The 15514-nt window shown below is 37.9% G+C and overlaps 3 protein-coding genes across 4 annotated transcripts; 2 read left to right on the top strand and 1 right to left on the bottom strand.

Annotated features, from left to right (window-relative positions):
- LOC18597257 (probable carboxylesterase SOBER1-like) lies at positions 408–3616 on the top strand. The gene is made up of 6 exons (XM_018123721.1): positions 408–753; positions 1519–1571; positions 2360–2483; positions 2567–2688; positions 3145–3252; positions 3335–3616. The coding sequence occupies exons 1-6, from the start codon at positions 483–485 to the stop codon at positions 3422–3424; spliced, it is 768 nt and encodes a 255-aa protein (XP_017979210.1). The 5' UTR covers positions 408–482; the 3' UTR covers positions 3425–3616.
- Positions 3709–5601, top strand: LOC18597256. The gene has a single exon (XM_018123722.1). It carries the CDS (start codon positions 4688–4690, stop codon positions 5315–5317), a length of 630 nt encoding a protein of 209 aa, XP_017979211.1. The 5' UTR covers positions 3709–4687; the 3' UTR covers positions 5318–5601.
- On the bottom strand, positions 8612–12406 carry LOC18597255 (serine/threonine-protein kinase HT1). Of its 2 annotated transcripts, XM_018122642.1 has the most exons (4): positions 11208–12406; positions 10044–10499; positions 9069–9329; positions 8612–8869 (listed from the first exon to the last, which is right to left on the bottom strand). In XM_018122642.1, exons 1-3 carry the CDS (start codon positions 11622–11624, stop codon positions 9081–9083), a joined length of 1122 nt encoding a protein of 373 aa, XP_017978131.1. In that variant the 5' UTR covers positions 11625–12406; the 3' UTR covers positions 8612–8869; positions 9069–9080. The 2 variants fall into 2 exon arrangements, with proteins under 2 accessions (XP_017978131.1, XP_007026235.2); XM_007026173.2 differs by having other exon boundaries at positions 8612–9329; positions 11208–12405.

Here is a 15514-nt window from a genome sequence, read left to right as displayed (position 1 = left end):
GGGCTATAAATTATTATTGCTTAACAAAACCAAGGAAAAAAAGATGTTTGTTCTCTTCTACTGAAGGGTTAGAGTGGCAAAGGTGTTAACTTTATAAAGAAATTTGACTTGATTGAGTTGATTCTTTCTATTCATACTTTGTTTGACTTCTTGGATTGATCCCATTAAAAAATGCAGCAATATTTTGTTAAGAATGTAGTAGGAGAACTCAATTAAAATACCAAATTTTTGTTTTAATTTTCATAAAATTAAAGAGAAACAAAGAATCAAGAACAGAGCCCAATAGACCAAACAACACAAACAGGCTCACTGGACAACTGGGCTAGTTAGTTCAGAGTCAGAGAACAGTTAACTTCTGGTTGGTAAATTGGGCTTGGCTGCTGGTTGCTATTCCAAAATCATTGGGGTGGTTCTAGTCTTTTCACTTACTTTCCGAGTTTGCAGAAATTGTAGAACAAAAGGGTCAGCATGGGAGACCGGAGATGCAGCCTATGTTGTTAAAGAAGCCGACAGTTCTTCTCGCAGTGACCCTCGGTAGCACCATCATCTTCGTACTATTTTTCCAACCGAGCCGCCTGTCTTCTTCTCGAAAGCCGGACTCCATGGCTGCTCGAAGCTTTGTTCTTTGGCTTCACGGGCTAGGTGACTCTGGCCCAGCCAATGAACCCATCAAGACCCTCTTCAGGTCTCCCGAGTTCAGAAACACCAAATGGTCTTTCCCTTCTGCTCCTGAAAACGCCGTCACCTGCAACTGTAAGCCTCATTGTATACATTTATGACGATTTGAGATTTTGCTTGTTGACTTTGTTTTGCGTTTTGAATGAAAATGGTATGTATCGGTCTGATTTTTCTTAGCTTAGTTTGAGTTTCAGTGTAATTTATGGCAGTGAATACCGTGGGAAATTTTGGGCAAATCGGACTACAGCTGATTAAGGTGGATAATTTTGAAGTAATTTGTGGTAGATACTGACAACATTTGGAGTGGTTGACAAGGATCAAGTACGAAAACCCGGTTTTAATTTGATGCTAAGAAGAGAGAATGAAGTAGAGCTAACAAGAAGAAATTCCTAGCAAAACGGATGGTTCAATTTTTACGTATACTTTCAATGTCAAAACTGCCTCATGAACTTTTGGTATTGCTGTGGAAAACTTTCTTAGTCACGTTTATTTTTGAGCTGGATGGGAATTTAGCAATTGGCATTGTCATGAATGAGATGGTCTCTGCTTTTAATCAGTCACAATACTAGAGTCTATGTTCAACTTTTGACTGTGTGTTGATGGCTCATGGATTGGGGTTCTAATACTGTAACAAATTGCTAGATTCTCCTAAAGTTTTGTATATCACTCCTCAGACGATATAACTAGTGTCATGAATCAACTTTAGGTTTATTCTTTAGAGAATGACATGGTCCAGGACAGGCAATTAAGTATTATTCATTATGATAGTGCATTTATTCTTCGCCTGATGGATTTTTTTTTATGTCATGCCTTTCTTTACTAGTTTCCTTCACCTTGCAGATGGAATGAGGATGCCTTCTTGGTTTGACATCCATGAGATTCCCGTGACAGCTGTAAGTTATGCTTGTTTTCCTCATTTTCATTTATATCTGTTTGATATACTGCAGGGACATTTCTCTTTCAGATTTCATTTAAATATCATTCATATTCTTTAAATCAAAATTATGTTCATTTCATAGTTAATTCCAAGTGGATTTTTCTGCCTTTTTGTTTCTTACCTACACTTAAGTGCAAGTGAATTTTGGTGGTATTGCCTCATTATTGCATATTATAGCTTTAGTAATTCTAAAAGTATCTGATGCGGCTACATGATGTTCAGTCTTTATTGTCCAACCATTGATTTCTTTCTTGACTTTTATGTTTATGCATGCATGCTTAGTTGGAGTTACCCATTACAAGTTGTGGGCTTTGTGGCACATTAACATTCTGAATATGTAATGGACCATGAAGTTGCAACCATGTGATCTCTTGGAATTATTATGGTTAATGATTGACTGAATATTTTTTCTTCAAAAATAACACATATGGCACTTTGCAGAAGCTTTTCACTTTCAACATTAATTCTACGTTGACGTAATATAAACACAACATGCAAAGCTTCCACAAGTACAAGCTCCAAGATTTTTCTGTCAGCCTGTTTTCTGAACCTAAATTCTACTCTTTCAATGTTCATAACCTTCATTCCAAGTTGGTTTTACTCTGCATTACTTTCTGTGACATGTTTTAAGATGAAAGATGTTTCCATTTGAATCCCTTGAGTTCTTATGATGATGAGGATACTCTGCTTATAGTGATGCTGGTTCCATGTAAGGTATTAATTTTGTTTTGTTTATATGTATAGGATTCTCCGAAAGATGAAAGTGATCTTCTTAAAGCAGTTCAGAATGTGCACACAATGATAGACAAGGAAGTAGCTGCTGGGACAGATCCTAATAATGTATTTGTATGTGGATTTAGTCAAGGAGGTAGGAAGCTTTGATCTGAGGAACAAAAGATTGATACATTTCATTACTTGTGGGATATTGCTAATTATTACAACCTTTTTCAGGTGCCTTGACCTTAGCTAGTGTCCTGTTGTACCCAAAAAAGCTTGGAGGTGGTGCAGTCTTTAGTGGATGGGTTCCTTTCAATTCTTCAATGATTAAAAAATTCCCAGAAGATGCAAAGAAGGTTCCTTTATTCAAATACACCTAATGTATCTGGTTCACTTAATAATTTACCCCAATTGGTTTTCCTGTCTTGCTTGATGATACATTTGCCTCTCTAAACTAGATATATAATGGATCTTAGTGCCTTGGTTTAGAGAAAGCATTCTGTTCTCTGCATTCAACGCTTGACAATTAATTGATATTTGTCAGATAGAACACTTGCACGTGTGAAATATCTAACTAACTAATAGGTATCAGCTTCTACAAACTGTCTTTAGCATTCTGATCCATGGGGATGCAATTGCTAACTGTGTCTGTTATGTTTTGATGGATATATGTTATCTACTGTCAGTCCTTCGGAGATTATGAGTTCTTCCAGAACAACAAACCTGTCTGTATTGGAATTTCTCACTACTATGAAATATCCTTACAAAAACTTTTTCTTGGTTTAATGGTGTGAGGCCTGAAACTTGTGCAGACACCTATTTTGTGGTCTCATGGAATGGCTGACAGAACTGTGCTGTTTGAGGCTGGACAAGCAGGGCCCCCATTCCTTGAACAAGCAGGAGTAAGCTGTGAGTTTAAGGTATATATCCTACACATTTTTCTGATATTCTGTTGCATTTATATATGGCTTCTGCAAAAATTTATCATCTATGATTCTGTAGGCTTATCCTGGTCTTGGCCATTCAATAAGCAATGAGGAGCTGCAGTTCCTTGAATCATGGATCAAGACTCGTCTACAGAGTTCGTCATAGAGGTTTGATTATCTTAAGAACTGTATCGGATTATTGTCATTCCTTTGAGTGAAATTGTTAATTAATTAAATACTATAAAATAAGGGAGGGTGACTTTTGAGTATATTGTTTCAGATTTTGGTTGTTACAAGTTGAGAGTCAACTTCTGTATTGTTGCTTTATTTAAAACAAAAGTTTCTAAACTTCGACTGCAGAGAAGCATCCATGATCTAACCGTTTCGCTTTCATAACAAATATTACCTACTTTCCATATAAATTTGATTTACGCAAGAAAGAAGACGAAGTTCTGTGATATCCTGAAATGCCTCTTACCGGCTACAACCATACTGGCATTGACTTCACATTCAGCAGGGAATTCACTATTCATCATGCATATGAAAGAGCCTGACTTTTTTATCTGCATTGACCTCTTATATTATGTTAAAGAAACTTGATTCTTTCCCAACAAGTTCTATCAGCTTAAACTGACATTGTAGGTTAGGAGAAGAGGTGAGGGAAGAAGAGATGTTGTGCCGTGGCCCGTGGGATATTCCTACGCGGCTAATTAATTGTCAATATTTTCTTATCTGTCAGAAATTGAAGGAAGAGAGGCTAATGTTGGGTTGTGACTAGTGACTAGTTTATCCAATTAGGATATGGTGCCTAGTCAAAATTCAAGAACATTCAGACCTGACCTTAGGCCTTAGGGATCCTTCAAGCTTTGGTATAATGGCGTTCGGCTTGTCCATCCTGAACAAGTATGGCACTGGGAATTTTTTATCCTAGCTCATCGAAGTTGGAAGTACGGGGCTTCTGTGTAGTGCACTGGGTCTATGGTTGGGCCAAGCCCCTCGTAGAGCCGGACCTATGCGGGAATGCCATGGCCACCAACCTCATTTGATTACATTGACGTGTAAAGAGGGGCGGGGCAGTGCAGGGACAAATGGGAGATTAGGTCCCATCACATCAGCGCGTCAACTGCCCAACTGCAACTCCAAATGACGACGAATAAGACCAACGTGATTCAGATTTCAGATTTTCTCACTCTGGATGATTGTCATCATGCACTTGTTATGACCCGCGTCGCACTCGAACGCACCCCAAGGTTCCCATAAACTACGTCACCAACCCCAATGTTCTCTCTCTCCGTCTGCCAGGGAATAATAATTTCTCATCAGCCCTTCAAAGTCTAAAGCTCTGTTCTTTCTTTCTGAAGTCCTGTCTGTTGGATAAAGTACTTCTCCTGCTCTGTGTCTCTCTGGCTGATCAACATCAAATTCAACTATGAAGAAGCTCTACCGTAGAGGCACGGTCCATCCGTCACCACCAATCACAACCGATCATCTGTCCTTCCTTCCTGCCACCATCTTAACCCTTGCAGCTGCTCTTTCCCCTGACGACAGGGAAGTCTTGGCCTATCTCATCTCTTGTTCTAACAACGATTTTGGCAACTTTTCAAGCCACCGCAAAAACACCCATAAAAATCCGACTAAACGAAGCATCAGCAGCAGCAGCGATCATGATCATCCTCCTCTTTTTACCTGTGATTGTTTCAGGTGCTACATGAGTTACTGGGTCAGGTGGGACTCATCGCCGAACCGGCAGTTGATTCACGAGATTATAGATGCTTTTGAAGATGGATTAGCTCAGAGCAAGAAGGCAAAGAGCAAGAAAGACAGGAAAAAGAAAGGCGGTGGTGCTGATGGCTCTGGGGGTTTGAAAAGACCCGAGTTGAGTTTAAGAAAGGACGACTCGAGTGAGTTGAAATCCGTGGAAGAGAGTACCAGTAGCAGTAGCATTGGCAGTAGTGGTGAAGTTTGTGCGGATGATGGTGAAGAAGGAACAGAGAAGGGTTCAGTAAGGAGCTTTGTGAACTTCATTGGAGAGAGGATTTGGAACGTTTGGGGCCAATGAATTTAGACCCAGAATCGAGGAACAGAGGTGGTTTAGCTCCAGCTTTTTCCTCTTCATAAGAGAAAGAGAAAAAAGGAGAAGTTCTTATCTCTCTTTTTAAATTTGTATATTATGCCCTTTTGCAATGTAAAAATGGGTAGTTTAATCTTGAATCATCATGTTTTTGTTGTTTTTGAAGCAACCCCTTTTGATAAAGATTTTTATCTTTGTCCTTCCATTTTCTAGCTGAAGCTCTCTGTATAAAACATACCATATTCAGATTAGTTATCGACTCATGATCCGTGGAACTTTTGGTAACAAATTTATCATTTTTCCCACTGTGAAGCAAATTGATTCCTTGTGTTCTGTGTTTCTGACCTTTTCTTCTGTCGTCCTTCATATTTCTTTGAACATTTTGTACCTGTGAATGTTCTTGGGGAATCAAAAAATTGAATTCAGTTAAGAGTTGGCCATATGCATGATTCATCACACTCAGTTTGGGATTCTCAGTACTGCAAATGCCCTGCAATCTCTATGTTTGCTGAGTATATGATGATCCGTACAAGATAAAAGAAAATGTTCTTTCCTTTTACATGTTCTCCCTGCCGCCAGGGTTAGCAGCACTCAGCATCTTTTCTTACAAGCATGAAAACATGACAGTGCCAAGCAATAACCATGGTGGTTTCTTAACGACAGTGTTCACCAAAGCTTGTCCAAAATGCTGGAAATCCTCGGACAGAATGTGTAATTACCGTAATCTTTCCGCTGAAGTTCATTAGACTTTGTCCAAATCGTGAACGAAAGTCAGTGAAGCAAGGGAGCGGCTGTTTAGGGACTTGAAAAAGAAAGGGCATACATGCATGGAGGAGACAGCAATTGAAAATGAAGGCAAGTGTCCCTGTGTGGGTGTGGGCAATCAACGAGGTCGGCAAAAGTAAGGCTTCGATTAAAGGAAAGTGCCCCCAAATAATATACATAAAGTGCCCCCACTCATGACTCCAGTCCAAACCCCTTTTCGTTGTTCCCCAAGGCCACCTATTCTTTCCACAAATGTGATAAATTTGGTTATTATCACTCTTATCAAATATTTCTCTTTTGTTTTTCTTATATCTTTTTTATCAAATTAGCTTTTAAAAATTTTCATTTTTCGCGTGTTTGATCAAATCATTCTTTTCACGACAAAGATTTTAGCCACCATGTTCGAAAAATCATTGACATATATAATATGAACCGCACAAGCATGTATGGAACTAAAGGGGTGTATCATGGCATTTATGCGATACATGTCAGTATTGTGATCATTTAGAGAAATGGTAGTCTATTTAAGTGTAAGTGATGGAATATTACCAAAAAGTCTATGAATACACTAAACGTTGTTCCAATTATGTTAATGAGATATGATTACATTGTTTATGACTATAATTAGGTTTGATTTATAGGCGAGATTGGAAAGCAGAGGGAATGGGTCAAATTCAAAATTCTAGTTCAAACCAAGCTTATATGCAATGAATCAAAGTTAATTTTTCAAAAGAAAAAATGTTCAAACCAAGCTTAGAGGGTGTGGGAGTTATTTAGTCAAAAAGGGGAAGAGAATCTCTTTTGTTTTTTGTTTTTATGCTATACTATATGAAAGTTTGCACACCTTGGGCATGTCCTTGTCTCTTCCCCTGCATTAAATTATATAAACAGTAAAGCAAACAGTGGTATCTTAGAGAACCGCATCTGCGTGCTTTGTGTTTTTGGCCAATAAATACAGAAAGAAGGGACAACTGGCTCAGGTCTCGGTGACCCCTATGGCACATATTCCCCTTCTCCTAAGTAAGCCACGCTCTGATTACAGCCACACCACCCTACACTTGTCATTTATGTTTTGTCTGCAGCCTCAAATTCCTTGCCTTCGGCCATTCCAATGATGGAACTAAGCTTTTTCATTGTTAAGCTATGCTCCTTTCTAAGATCCCATTCTGATGTATCTTACTAGTGTCATTTCCAAGTTTTCCATTGCTTGCACAAGAATAACTCCAAAATTTCACTATGGGTTCCGTTTTCCCCAGAAAACAAAGTTGGTCAGAAAGGTTTAACATATAACAAGAGTGGGATAGATGAGATCAGTGCACACTGCAGACTGCAGAGTGCTAGAGTGTCTGCTGCTCAAATCCTGATCAGACTCAGTCCTAAGAAACAGGCAAGTGAAAGACAGGGTCCTGATTAACAAAATTTAAATCCCCATAGCTTGGGGCTGTCAATTCACTCAGTTAAGTGAGCACCAATCCAAGGAAATGAAATTGACTTTCGTGGGAAACACACAACCAGTGTGGACTGAGTCAAGGGTCAAAGATCTTATCTTAATTTGAGTTACGTATTCTAGGGGAGATCAGCATCACCAGGTTGGTCCACAAAAGCCTCTTCCAAGTCCACCAGGTTTACAAGCACAACCGGGCTTTTCTTGCCACTTCAGGTTTGAATGTGTAGAGGGACCCAAAGGCTCTTCCAAGTCAGCCAGCCGCGTTTGAATCGTTCTCTCCCAAGATGGGTAAACAGAGAATAAAATAACAAATCCATCAAGCATTGAATCTCCATTAGGTCATTATCTCACACGGTGGTCTTAGTTTAATGTTAAAAACAAAATATATATTTGGTCTTCTTCTAACTTATTGTAGGATGATGTTAGACGTAAATTAAGGGTTAAGAAAATGTGTAACATGCACGCGTTTACACACAAATATATCATGCAGATAATCAAGATAATAAGTACTGTAATTTACTCTTTTTTATATATATAGAATATCATAATCTAGAGTAATTCAAGGGTAGCTTGAGTATCTTTTACTTTCTCAATGGCATGGATGTGATATATGCAGAATGCTTAAGATCGTTTACTTGCAGGCAGCACCTACCTAAGCCTATCTTGATTCTTCCAACCTTTCTCTTTTAATAGTTGCGAAGTTTTTTGAAGTTATTAGTTCAAAGAAGAAGACCCTTTAAACACAAGGAGAAGACTTGCTGAACACTATGTTATTAACAAATGCAATCTCTCATGGAGAAGGATCATGATTAATCATCAAGGTTAGGCTGAAGATATAGAGGATGAAGAAGAAGATTTCTCTTTTCACTTGTAATTGAAGTTAAAAAATCACTTCGGCTTCTCTCCTCCTTTCTTTAGCAACGGAGAAGGTAAATCAGAGCCCTGGCAGGGAGTATCTGTTTATCTTCAACTGTTTCGAAGCAAGGCAGCAGCTAGGCAAAAGCCTTGATAAAATCAGTGATCGATTTTTTTTCCCCCAGAACAACATTTTAGAAATCATAATGCAACGATTAAAATGGGAATTCTCTTTAAGAGAAATGGTTCATCAATCAGGAAAACATAGAAACAACAGTATCATTTGACACTAAGGAATCCAAGGTTCTACCCCTTTTGATCACAGGGAGGGGTCTTGCCATAGCTGAGCAAGTTAGATTCCACCATTAGATCATAGCTCCAACTTTTGCGATCAGAGACAATATCAAACTTACTTATCACTGAAGCTATTCTGTTCATATTGTTTCCGTTATAGAGTCATTTCTTAGTGAAAGCTGAATACCAAACATTGAAAATGATTAATCAAGGGGGGAACAATAGAATAGTGGGTTCAAAACCTAAATCAACTCTATGTAACTCATATTAATGCGACAGCAGCACCCTCCAGCCCTAGATAATTGAAAGAACATCAACTATGTACAAATTATTATGAAGTAATCTTGACCTTAAAAGAGGGAAGACGAATAGAGATACCTTCTACTAGAGTCAGGCATGTACAGGTATAGAAGAGCTCATAGAGACACATCCCTTTAACCGTTCAAGAATGACATTTCGGCTGACCAGCCCTGAGTGGGAAGTTAATGGGAGGCCCTCCTTAACACATTCATCATACCTTTCCAAGGCAGAAACAATGTCAGAGAAGTCTGGCCGCTTTGAGGGGTTTGCTGCCCAGCAGCGCTTTATGAGGTGTGCAAGTGCGGGCTGACAACTCTCCGGCAGTGGAGGCCGTTCATTCTGCCAACACAAAGTATAAAGATTAGAGGAACTACCATCAAGTCTCTGCATTATTGGAATTGGACTTTGATGCATCATAAGGTTAAGCAGCAGGAACTGGCTTTTATAAATGCACAATAACAGAACTGTCAACTGTACTGTAAGAACCCACCTCATGTTCTCTTAGGTATAACTGAAAAAGTAAGAGATTGTGCAGTATTTTCAATTCAAATTCCGTTTCATGTGGCATATACCTTTCAAATTCTATTTCCTATGGTACTATTTGTTCCTTAAATCTCTTATTTAACCCCTCCCCCCTATGTAATCTGAAGACAGAATAGCTTTGTAAGTACTAGGTGGCCAGAGGTTTTATCAGGCTAAGATTACGAGCAGTTCACCTCAATAAAGAAAACATGCATGAGAAGTGTTTAACTTTCTTTTATTGGAAGCACTTCAAAATGTAATCTAATGGCCTGAAAAAGGGGTCTAATGCAGCTCTTATTGAATCCACTAGAAACTTTAAGAAGCACTTAATAAATCATCCATGGAACTAGTTTGCTTCAATAGGATCATAATCTCTCAACTTGACTCTTAATCTTATGCCCACCAAAAAATCATGGTTTGGAAAAGAGCAGAAGCAGGTTCAATAAAGCCAGAGAAAACCATGCAAAAAAACCAGAAGCATCAGTCCCAAACAACAAAGGAAGAATTTGAATCTTGCTATATATATCTAACCTTTTCAGCCACAGCAAATGCAGCCTGCACAGGGGTCATTCCCTGAAAGGGAAGCAAAGCTGTTGTTAGCTCCCATAATACAATCCCAAAGCTGTACACATCGACTTTCCTAGTGTAGGGTTTCTCTTTAATCATTTCTGGTGCCATCCAGCGGTAAGTCCCCATGTTTCCTTTAGTTTCTAGGCACTGTGTTTCTAGACAGGATGTACCAAAATCTGCCACCTTAACCCGCATTTCATCATTTAGAAGCAGATTATTTGATTTGAGGTCCCTGTGGATCACACCTTGTGAATGAAGATACTCCATTCCTCGGGATATGTCGAGAGCTAACCTCAGTATCGTTTCTGTTGAAAGTGAGTATGGCTCTTTCTTGTTCAGGTACATCCTCAGAGTCCCTTGTGACATGTATTCTGTGATGATACAGTACACAGGTGGCTTCTTACAAGCAGCAATAAACTGTCAAAAGGATAAACTTTAGCAACAGAAGCTTCTACTTATGATCCATTTAACCAAAATAAAAGGAAAGTTTACTCATCTTGTCCAAATATTCTTGTAAAGAAGCATAAAAGTAGACCGCGGATTAGGATATTAACAACCATCTAAAATTAAACGAACAGAAACTCGGGAAACTCATGAAGAAAGGCTGTAAACTATGAAAGCTGAAGTGCTAAAAGGATTTGTTAAATGATCTGGCTTTAAGGGCCCATACACTATGACATTTATCAGCTTCAGAGTATTGCCTCACGATTCAAGTTTTATTTAGACTTGAAAAGATAGTGAAGTAAGATGAATTGATAAACAATAAATACCAATACAATTCCCAAAGGAAATGCAGGCTAAGGGGAAAAAATTTCCTAGAATTTCACAAAATTTAGTGCAGGAACAGAGTTGTCTTCAGATTTCATTCTCCCATGCATCAAGCTGAGATGACGACTGAGACCATGTCTTACATGATACAAAGTTCATGAGAACTTGGTGTTCAAACAGAGTAGTTTCACGATCTCAGTCTCTTATGATGCAGCGTGGCATTCATCAAACAACTAGACAAGTTCCAGTTAATGACATGAATATACAAACTGAAAGATTCATAGAATTGTATATTATCTTCAAAACATTCAGACAGAAAAACATTCTTGCCATGCATATTTCGATTTCAAGAGTTACCTGAACTATATTGGGGTGAAAGAGACGTGAGAGCAAAGCTACTTCAGACTTGAACTGCTGTTCAAGATTGGCTCTAGTCTCATCCTTGTGGTTTGGAATCCTCACCATTTTCACAGCAACAGCTCTCTGCTTGTAAATTCCACGATAAACCCTACTCTGAGCTCCGGAGGCAAATTTGTTACCTATAAATAATTGAGAAAGATCAGCAGTCCACTCCTCTTGATCGTCCTTTGAAACTTCCCAAGTCTCCACATTCTCAGAGTCCAAAATCATTGACCATGATTCCAAGCTATCAAATCTCTTCTTTTCCATGTTCCCCATATCAGAATTCAACTGTGTTTTTGATGAGGAAGGGGCTGGCAAATGTTTGCTTTTCGATTTTCGAAGGCGAAATGCATGGAAACAAGAGGTTCCCATTGAAGCTTTTGGTCTGGCTTGTTAGCCCTTTACGTGATAAGGGGTTTAAGGAATTGTGCAGGAAACTTTATCCTGTAAAAACAAACAGTCAAAAGGTATTTTCCTTCTGAATGTGTGAATTGATTTTAGGAACTGCATGAACTGATTCAAAAACATGGGTTTGGTAGAAGAGTGGAAAAGAGGGAATGGTTTTCATGAATTTCTCAAAAGAGTGACATGCTCAAAGAGAATCCTCCGGGTCCTTGACACAGATAACAGAGACAAAGAACCAAACTACAGGTTTCCATTTCACCGACTTTATAGTTGAGAGCAGAGATGGAAGCAAAGAGAATTTCATGGAAGCGCAATGAGATGCATATAGACGAATAACAAGTAGAGAAAGTGATTGTGGGGTTTCATGTTTTCATGGAAAAAAAGGTTCAAATGAAGAGCAAATTCATGGAAATGCAGATTTTCCAGAGAGAAGAGGAAAAGAGAGTGCAAGTTTTCACGGCTTCTTTCTAATAGGACCAGGAGATTAGATCGTTTAGCAGCTGAAAGATGAATTCAAAGCAGGGTTCTCAAGGGTATCTCGTGATTGCTCGGTTCGAAAGTAAGACTTTCGAGAAAAATAGAGAGAGAACGCGAAAGAGATAGATAGTTAGACAGACGGAGAGCTTTTTCCTCGAGCGAATCCAACTCCCTATGTTTCTGTTTGTGTCTCTGTTCCCTCTTTCCATTTGCATCATTAATGCTAAATGGCCACAGTGGCAAAGTTTTTCATTTCCTGATCATGCATTACGCTTTGCAATTGCATGTCAACTTTGGGTGGGATATATGCCCCGCCTTTAAAGATAATGCTGCTTCTCCAACATATTTTTCACCCAAAAGTCATACAAGTGGCTGGTCCATGTGGTTAAACCATGAGTTCCCACGAGGCACACCCTTCGCCATCCGATCCAAAGTGATTTCACAGCTCCACCTCCAAATTGGACAACACCCGATCATCGGTTTCATCATGGAAATCTCCCTGTTTCCATCCCCCCTTTTCCTGTAAATTTCGTCGTTTCAATGATTATCAGGAATTGCTAGTTTTCTTTTCTTTGACAAGATATTTCCCCAGGCTGGTTTCCAAATTCATGTGATTTACGATGTTACATGCATTTCATCATCGAAAAGTTTAAAAAAAGATTGGCAAGTGGTAGATAACGGGAGTTTGGTCTCTTGTGAACCCAAAAAGGAACAGCAAAATTTACATTTCCAGTTTCTGCTCTGTTTCATGCCTGCAGCTTTTACCATGGCAGCAGAATTTCACCCTGGAGAGACCAAGGAAAAAGAAGCAAGACGGGGTGGATATACCCTGGAAATATGCTCAACCTGAAGCACCCAATCCTCACTTTATTCCAAAACTAAAAAAGAAAATTGATATGATCGTTTGTGACAACGATTAACAATGATTGGGGGAATTGTTTGAGCTGGCTGGTGTATAGAAAATGTTCCTTTAATTTTGCTTCATTTCTGTTCTTATGGAAGTCCCTAGTGTGTGCCCTTTTCTGGTCTTCCTTGTAAGCTAAGTCGAAATACCAAAAAAAAAAAAAAAAGAAGAAGAACATTCTTTCCAAAAAGTAATGCAAAAAAAATGCAAGCTTTTCCTTTTGAAATTTCTTCCAAGTTTGGTTCTTGACATTGCATTTCCGAAGCACACGACCCAATTTGATGGAAAGTCATGTTCTTGGATCAACAGGGTGAACTATGAAGGAGTCCAAAGCAAAAATGGGTATGGGTTTTGGGCCTTTGCCTGCAAAAAGGGTTTTGGACTTTGGGTTTTTGTTCTTTTTTCCTCCATTTTTTTAAAAAATATTTTCCAACAAATACTTATTATTATAATGTGTAAGGGAAATGAAAGAAAATAGAACTACAACATGCCAAATCTTTGATGATTTCGTTGTAATCAAACTTAAGAAAATAAAAGAACATCGACCTGATCTGACGTGACCCGATTTAGACTCGACTCATTTTCTTGTAAAAGATTAGAAAGCGATACTAATCCAAAAAAAATACGAAATGGGGTTAGATTTTTGAGAAGGAATTGGAAATGGGGTGTCCCAACACTCAAAATCTGATTGACTAAAACTAATTAGTAGCCAAAGTCAGAGGTGTTTCCTAAATAGGAACTTGATAATCAACCTTGATACAATTTGCTTAATTGTTGCTCACTCATCAATCCCTGACAAATTGCCCCTTTTGTCCACTCTCAAACATTTTGCCCCCTCCTGCCCCATAATTGCAATCCCCAAACCTAACTCTTGTGGTCCATTTTGCTTTGATTCATCACCCATCATGAAATTATTAATATAAGTTTGCCACATCTTTCTTCAAGATTCTTTAAATGGACCATAGATGCTTGTCTTTCATGAAACTCTAAGTCTTACCCTTCAAAATTTTAATAAAAAATTAACATTTATGTTTACGTTGCATGGTATATAACGTGACAATTAAAATAATTACGAGATTATGATATCAAATTACGTTACATGTCATGTGAATAGAAAAATATCAATTGGTATTGAATTTGCAGTGAATTTATGTTATTATACTGCAAAATCAAAGATTGAAATTCTTGACAAGAATGGGAGGAATTAGGAAACAAGATTCCATAGTAAAGTAAAGGGAGAGATGATGCTTTCTTTTTGGAAGGGGGGGGAGATCAGAATCATGAAGTGACTTTTTCATGACTTTGGCTTTACCCCACGAGAATGAGAAAAAGACGACGAAACCCTCCAAAGTTGCAAGGATTTTTGAAATCTTTGTTTCATACCTGGAGGGCACTTTTGCCTACGAAAATTAAACATCATCATTCTCTCTCTCTAAAAGTTTTCAGGACTAAGCTTTTGGAGGGCACTTTTGCCTACGAAAATTAAACATCATCATTCTCTCTCTCTCTCTCTAAAAGTTTTCAGGACTAAGCTTTTTTCGTCTTTTTTCATCTGTTGATACTCTTTCTTTTTTAAATTAAACATTTACATAAGTCAACATTCACATAAGATATAAAAATGAAATATTATAATTATAAACAGATAATATATTAAATGTAAACTTATATATTATTTTACGTAAGAAATTAAACAAGGTTTTATGAAAAAAAAAAGAACAGATCATCAAATAATTGAAAATCTTTTAACCTTTATCAAAATTAAAATAAATCTAACAAGCAAGGAAACTTCAATTCTTTTGTTTTTTGTTGAATTTCCAAGTATATTTTTGTCCTTCATGCAACAATCTTCTCATAGACCTTGGATGCCCGTCTGCATCAGTACCGACGAGTGTGAAGAGTGAATTGCCGTATTTGTCCCTTAACGATTCCCTTCGTGTACGATCGTCGCTAAAACATCAAACCCGAAAACCGAAAAAAACCATCCCAAACAAACCCATCTACCGGTTTTGTCTCTAACGGACTCTTTACCGACCACTTAATCTGTGACAAGAATCAGCACTTCCACTCATTGGCTACCGTCGCTAAATAATGATAAATATGCATTTAATTTTGGGTATTTACCATTTGTCTATCAAGCAAACTATTACTATATTTTAGGAACTTTGTATTACAATTATAGATAATTAGCTAAATACATATATCGAAATTTTATTTTTTAATATAAAATATGATAATGCTCATTTCGTCTAATTTTTTAATTTATTGCTTTTAAAATTAAATATTTTTATCTTAATTTTTGTAAAATTGAAAAAAAAAATGAGGATTTGAAATTGGAGAAAAAAAAATATTTTAAAGGAAAAGTGTAATGTTGTATAACTAGACAAGTAAAATGGACTTTATTTTTGGAATTGATTGGGTAGATCTAGTACTAGTAGACTCGAGCGGTGGCAGTGATGCAATGCAAGTGGGCAGGAGG

This window comes from Theobroma cacao, chromosome 6, assembly GCF_000208745.1.
Source record: "Theobroma cacao cultivar B97-61/B2 chromosome 6, Criollo_cocoa_genome_V2, whole genome shotgun sequence".
Taxonomy (NCBI): Eukaryota; Viridiplantae; Streptophyta; class Magnoliopsida; order Malvales; family Malvaceae; genus Theobroma; species Theobroma cacao.
Note: the sequence above shows the minus strand (reverse complement) of the source record. Positions and strands in the feature narration are given on the sequence as shown.

Coding starts and splice junctions, on each gene's coding strand:
- LOC18597257 (XM_018123721.1), top strand. CDS start 483: ATGCAGCCTATGTTGTTAAAGAAGCCGACAGTTCTTCTCGCAGTGACC. Junction 2,484..2,566: donor ATGTGGATTTAGTCAAGGAG/GTAGGAAGCTTT, acceptor AACCTTTTTCAG/GTGCCTTGACCTTAGCTAGT. Junction 2,689..3,144: donor TCCCAGAAGATGCAAAGAAG/GTTCCTTTATTC, acceptor AAACTTGTGCAG/ACACCTATTTTGTGGTCTCA.
- LOC18597256 (XM_018123722.1), top strand. CDS start 4,688: ATGAAGAAGCTCTACCGTAGAGGCACGGTCCATCCGTCACCACCAATC.
- LOC18597255 (XM_018122642.1), bottom strand. CDS start 11,624: ATGGGAACCTCTTGTTTCCATGCATTTCGCCTTCGAAAATCGAAAAGC. Junction 10,500..11,207: donor TTCACCCCAATATAGTTCAG/GTAACTCTTGAA, acceptor TCCTTTTGACAG/TTTATTGCTGCTTGTAAGAA. Junction 9,330..10,043: donor CATTTGCTGTGGCTGAAAAG/GTTAGATATATA, acceptor TTGTGTTGGCAG/AATGAACGGCCTCCACTGCC.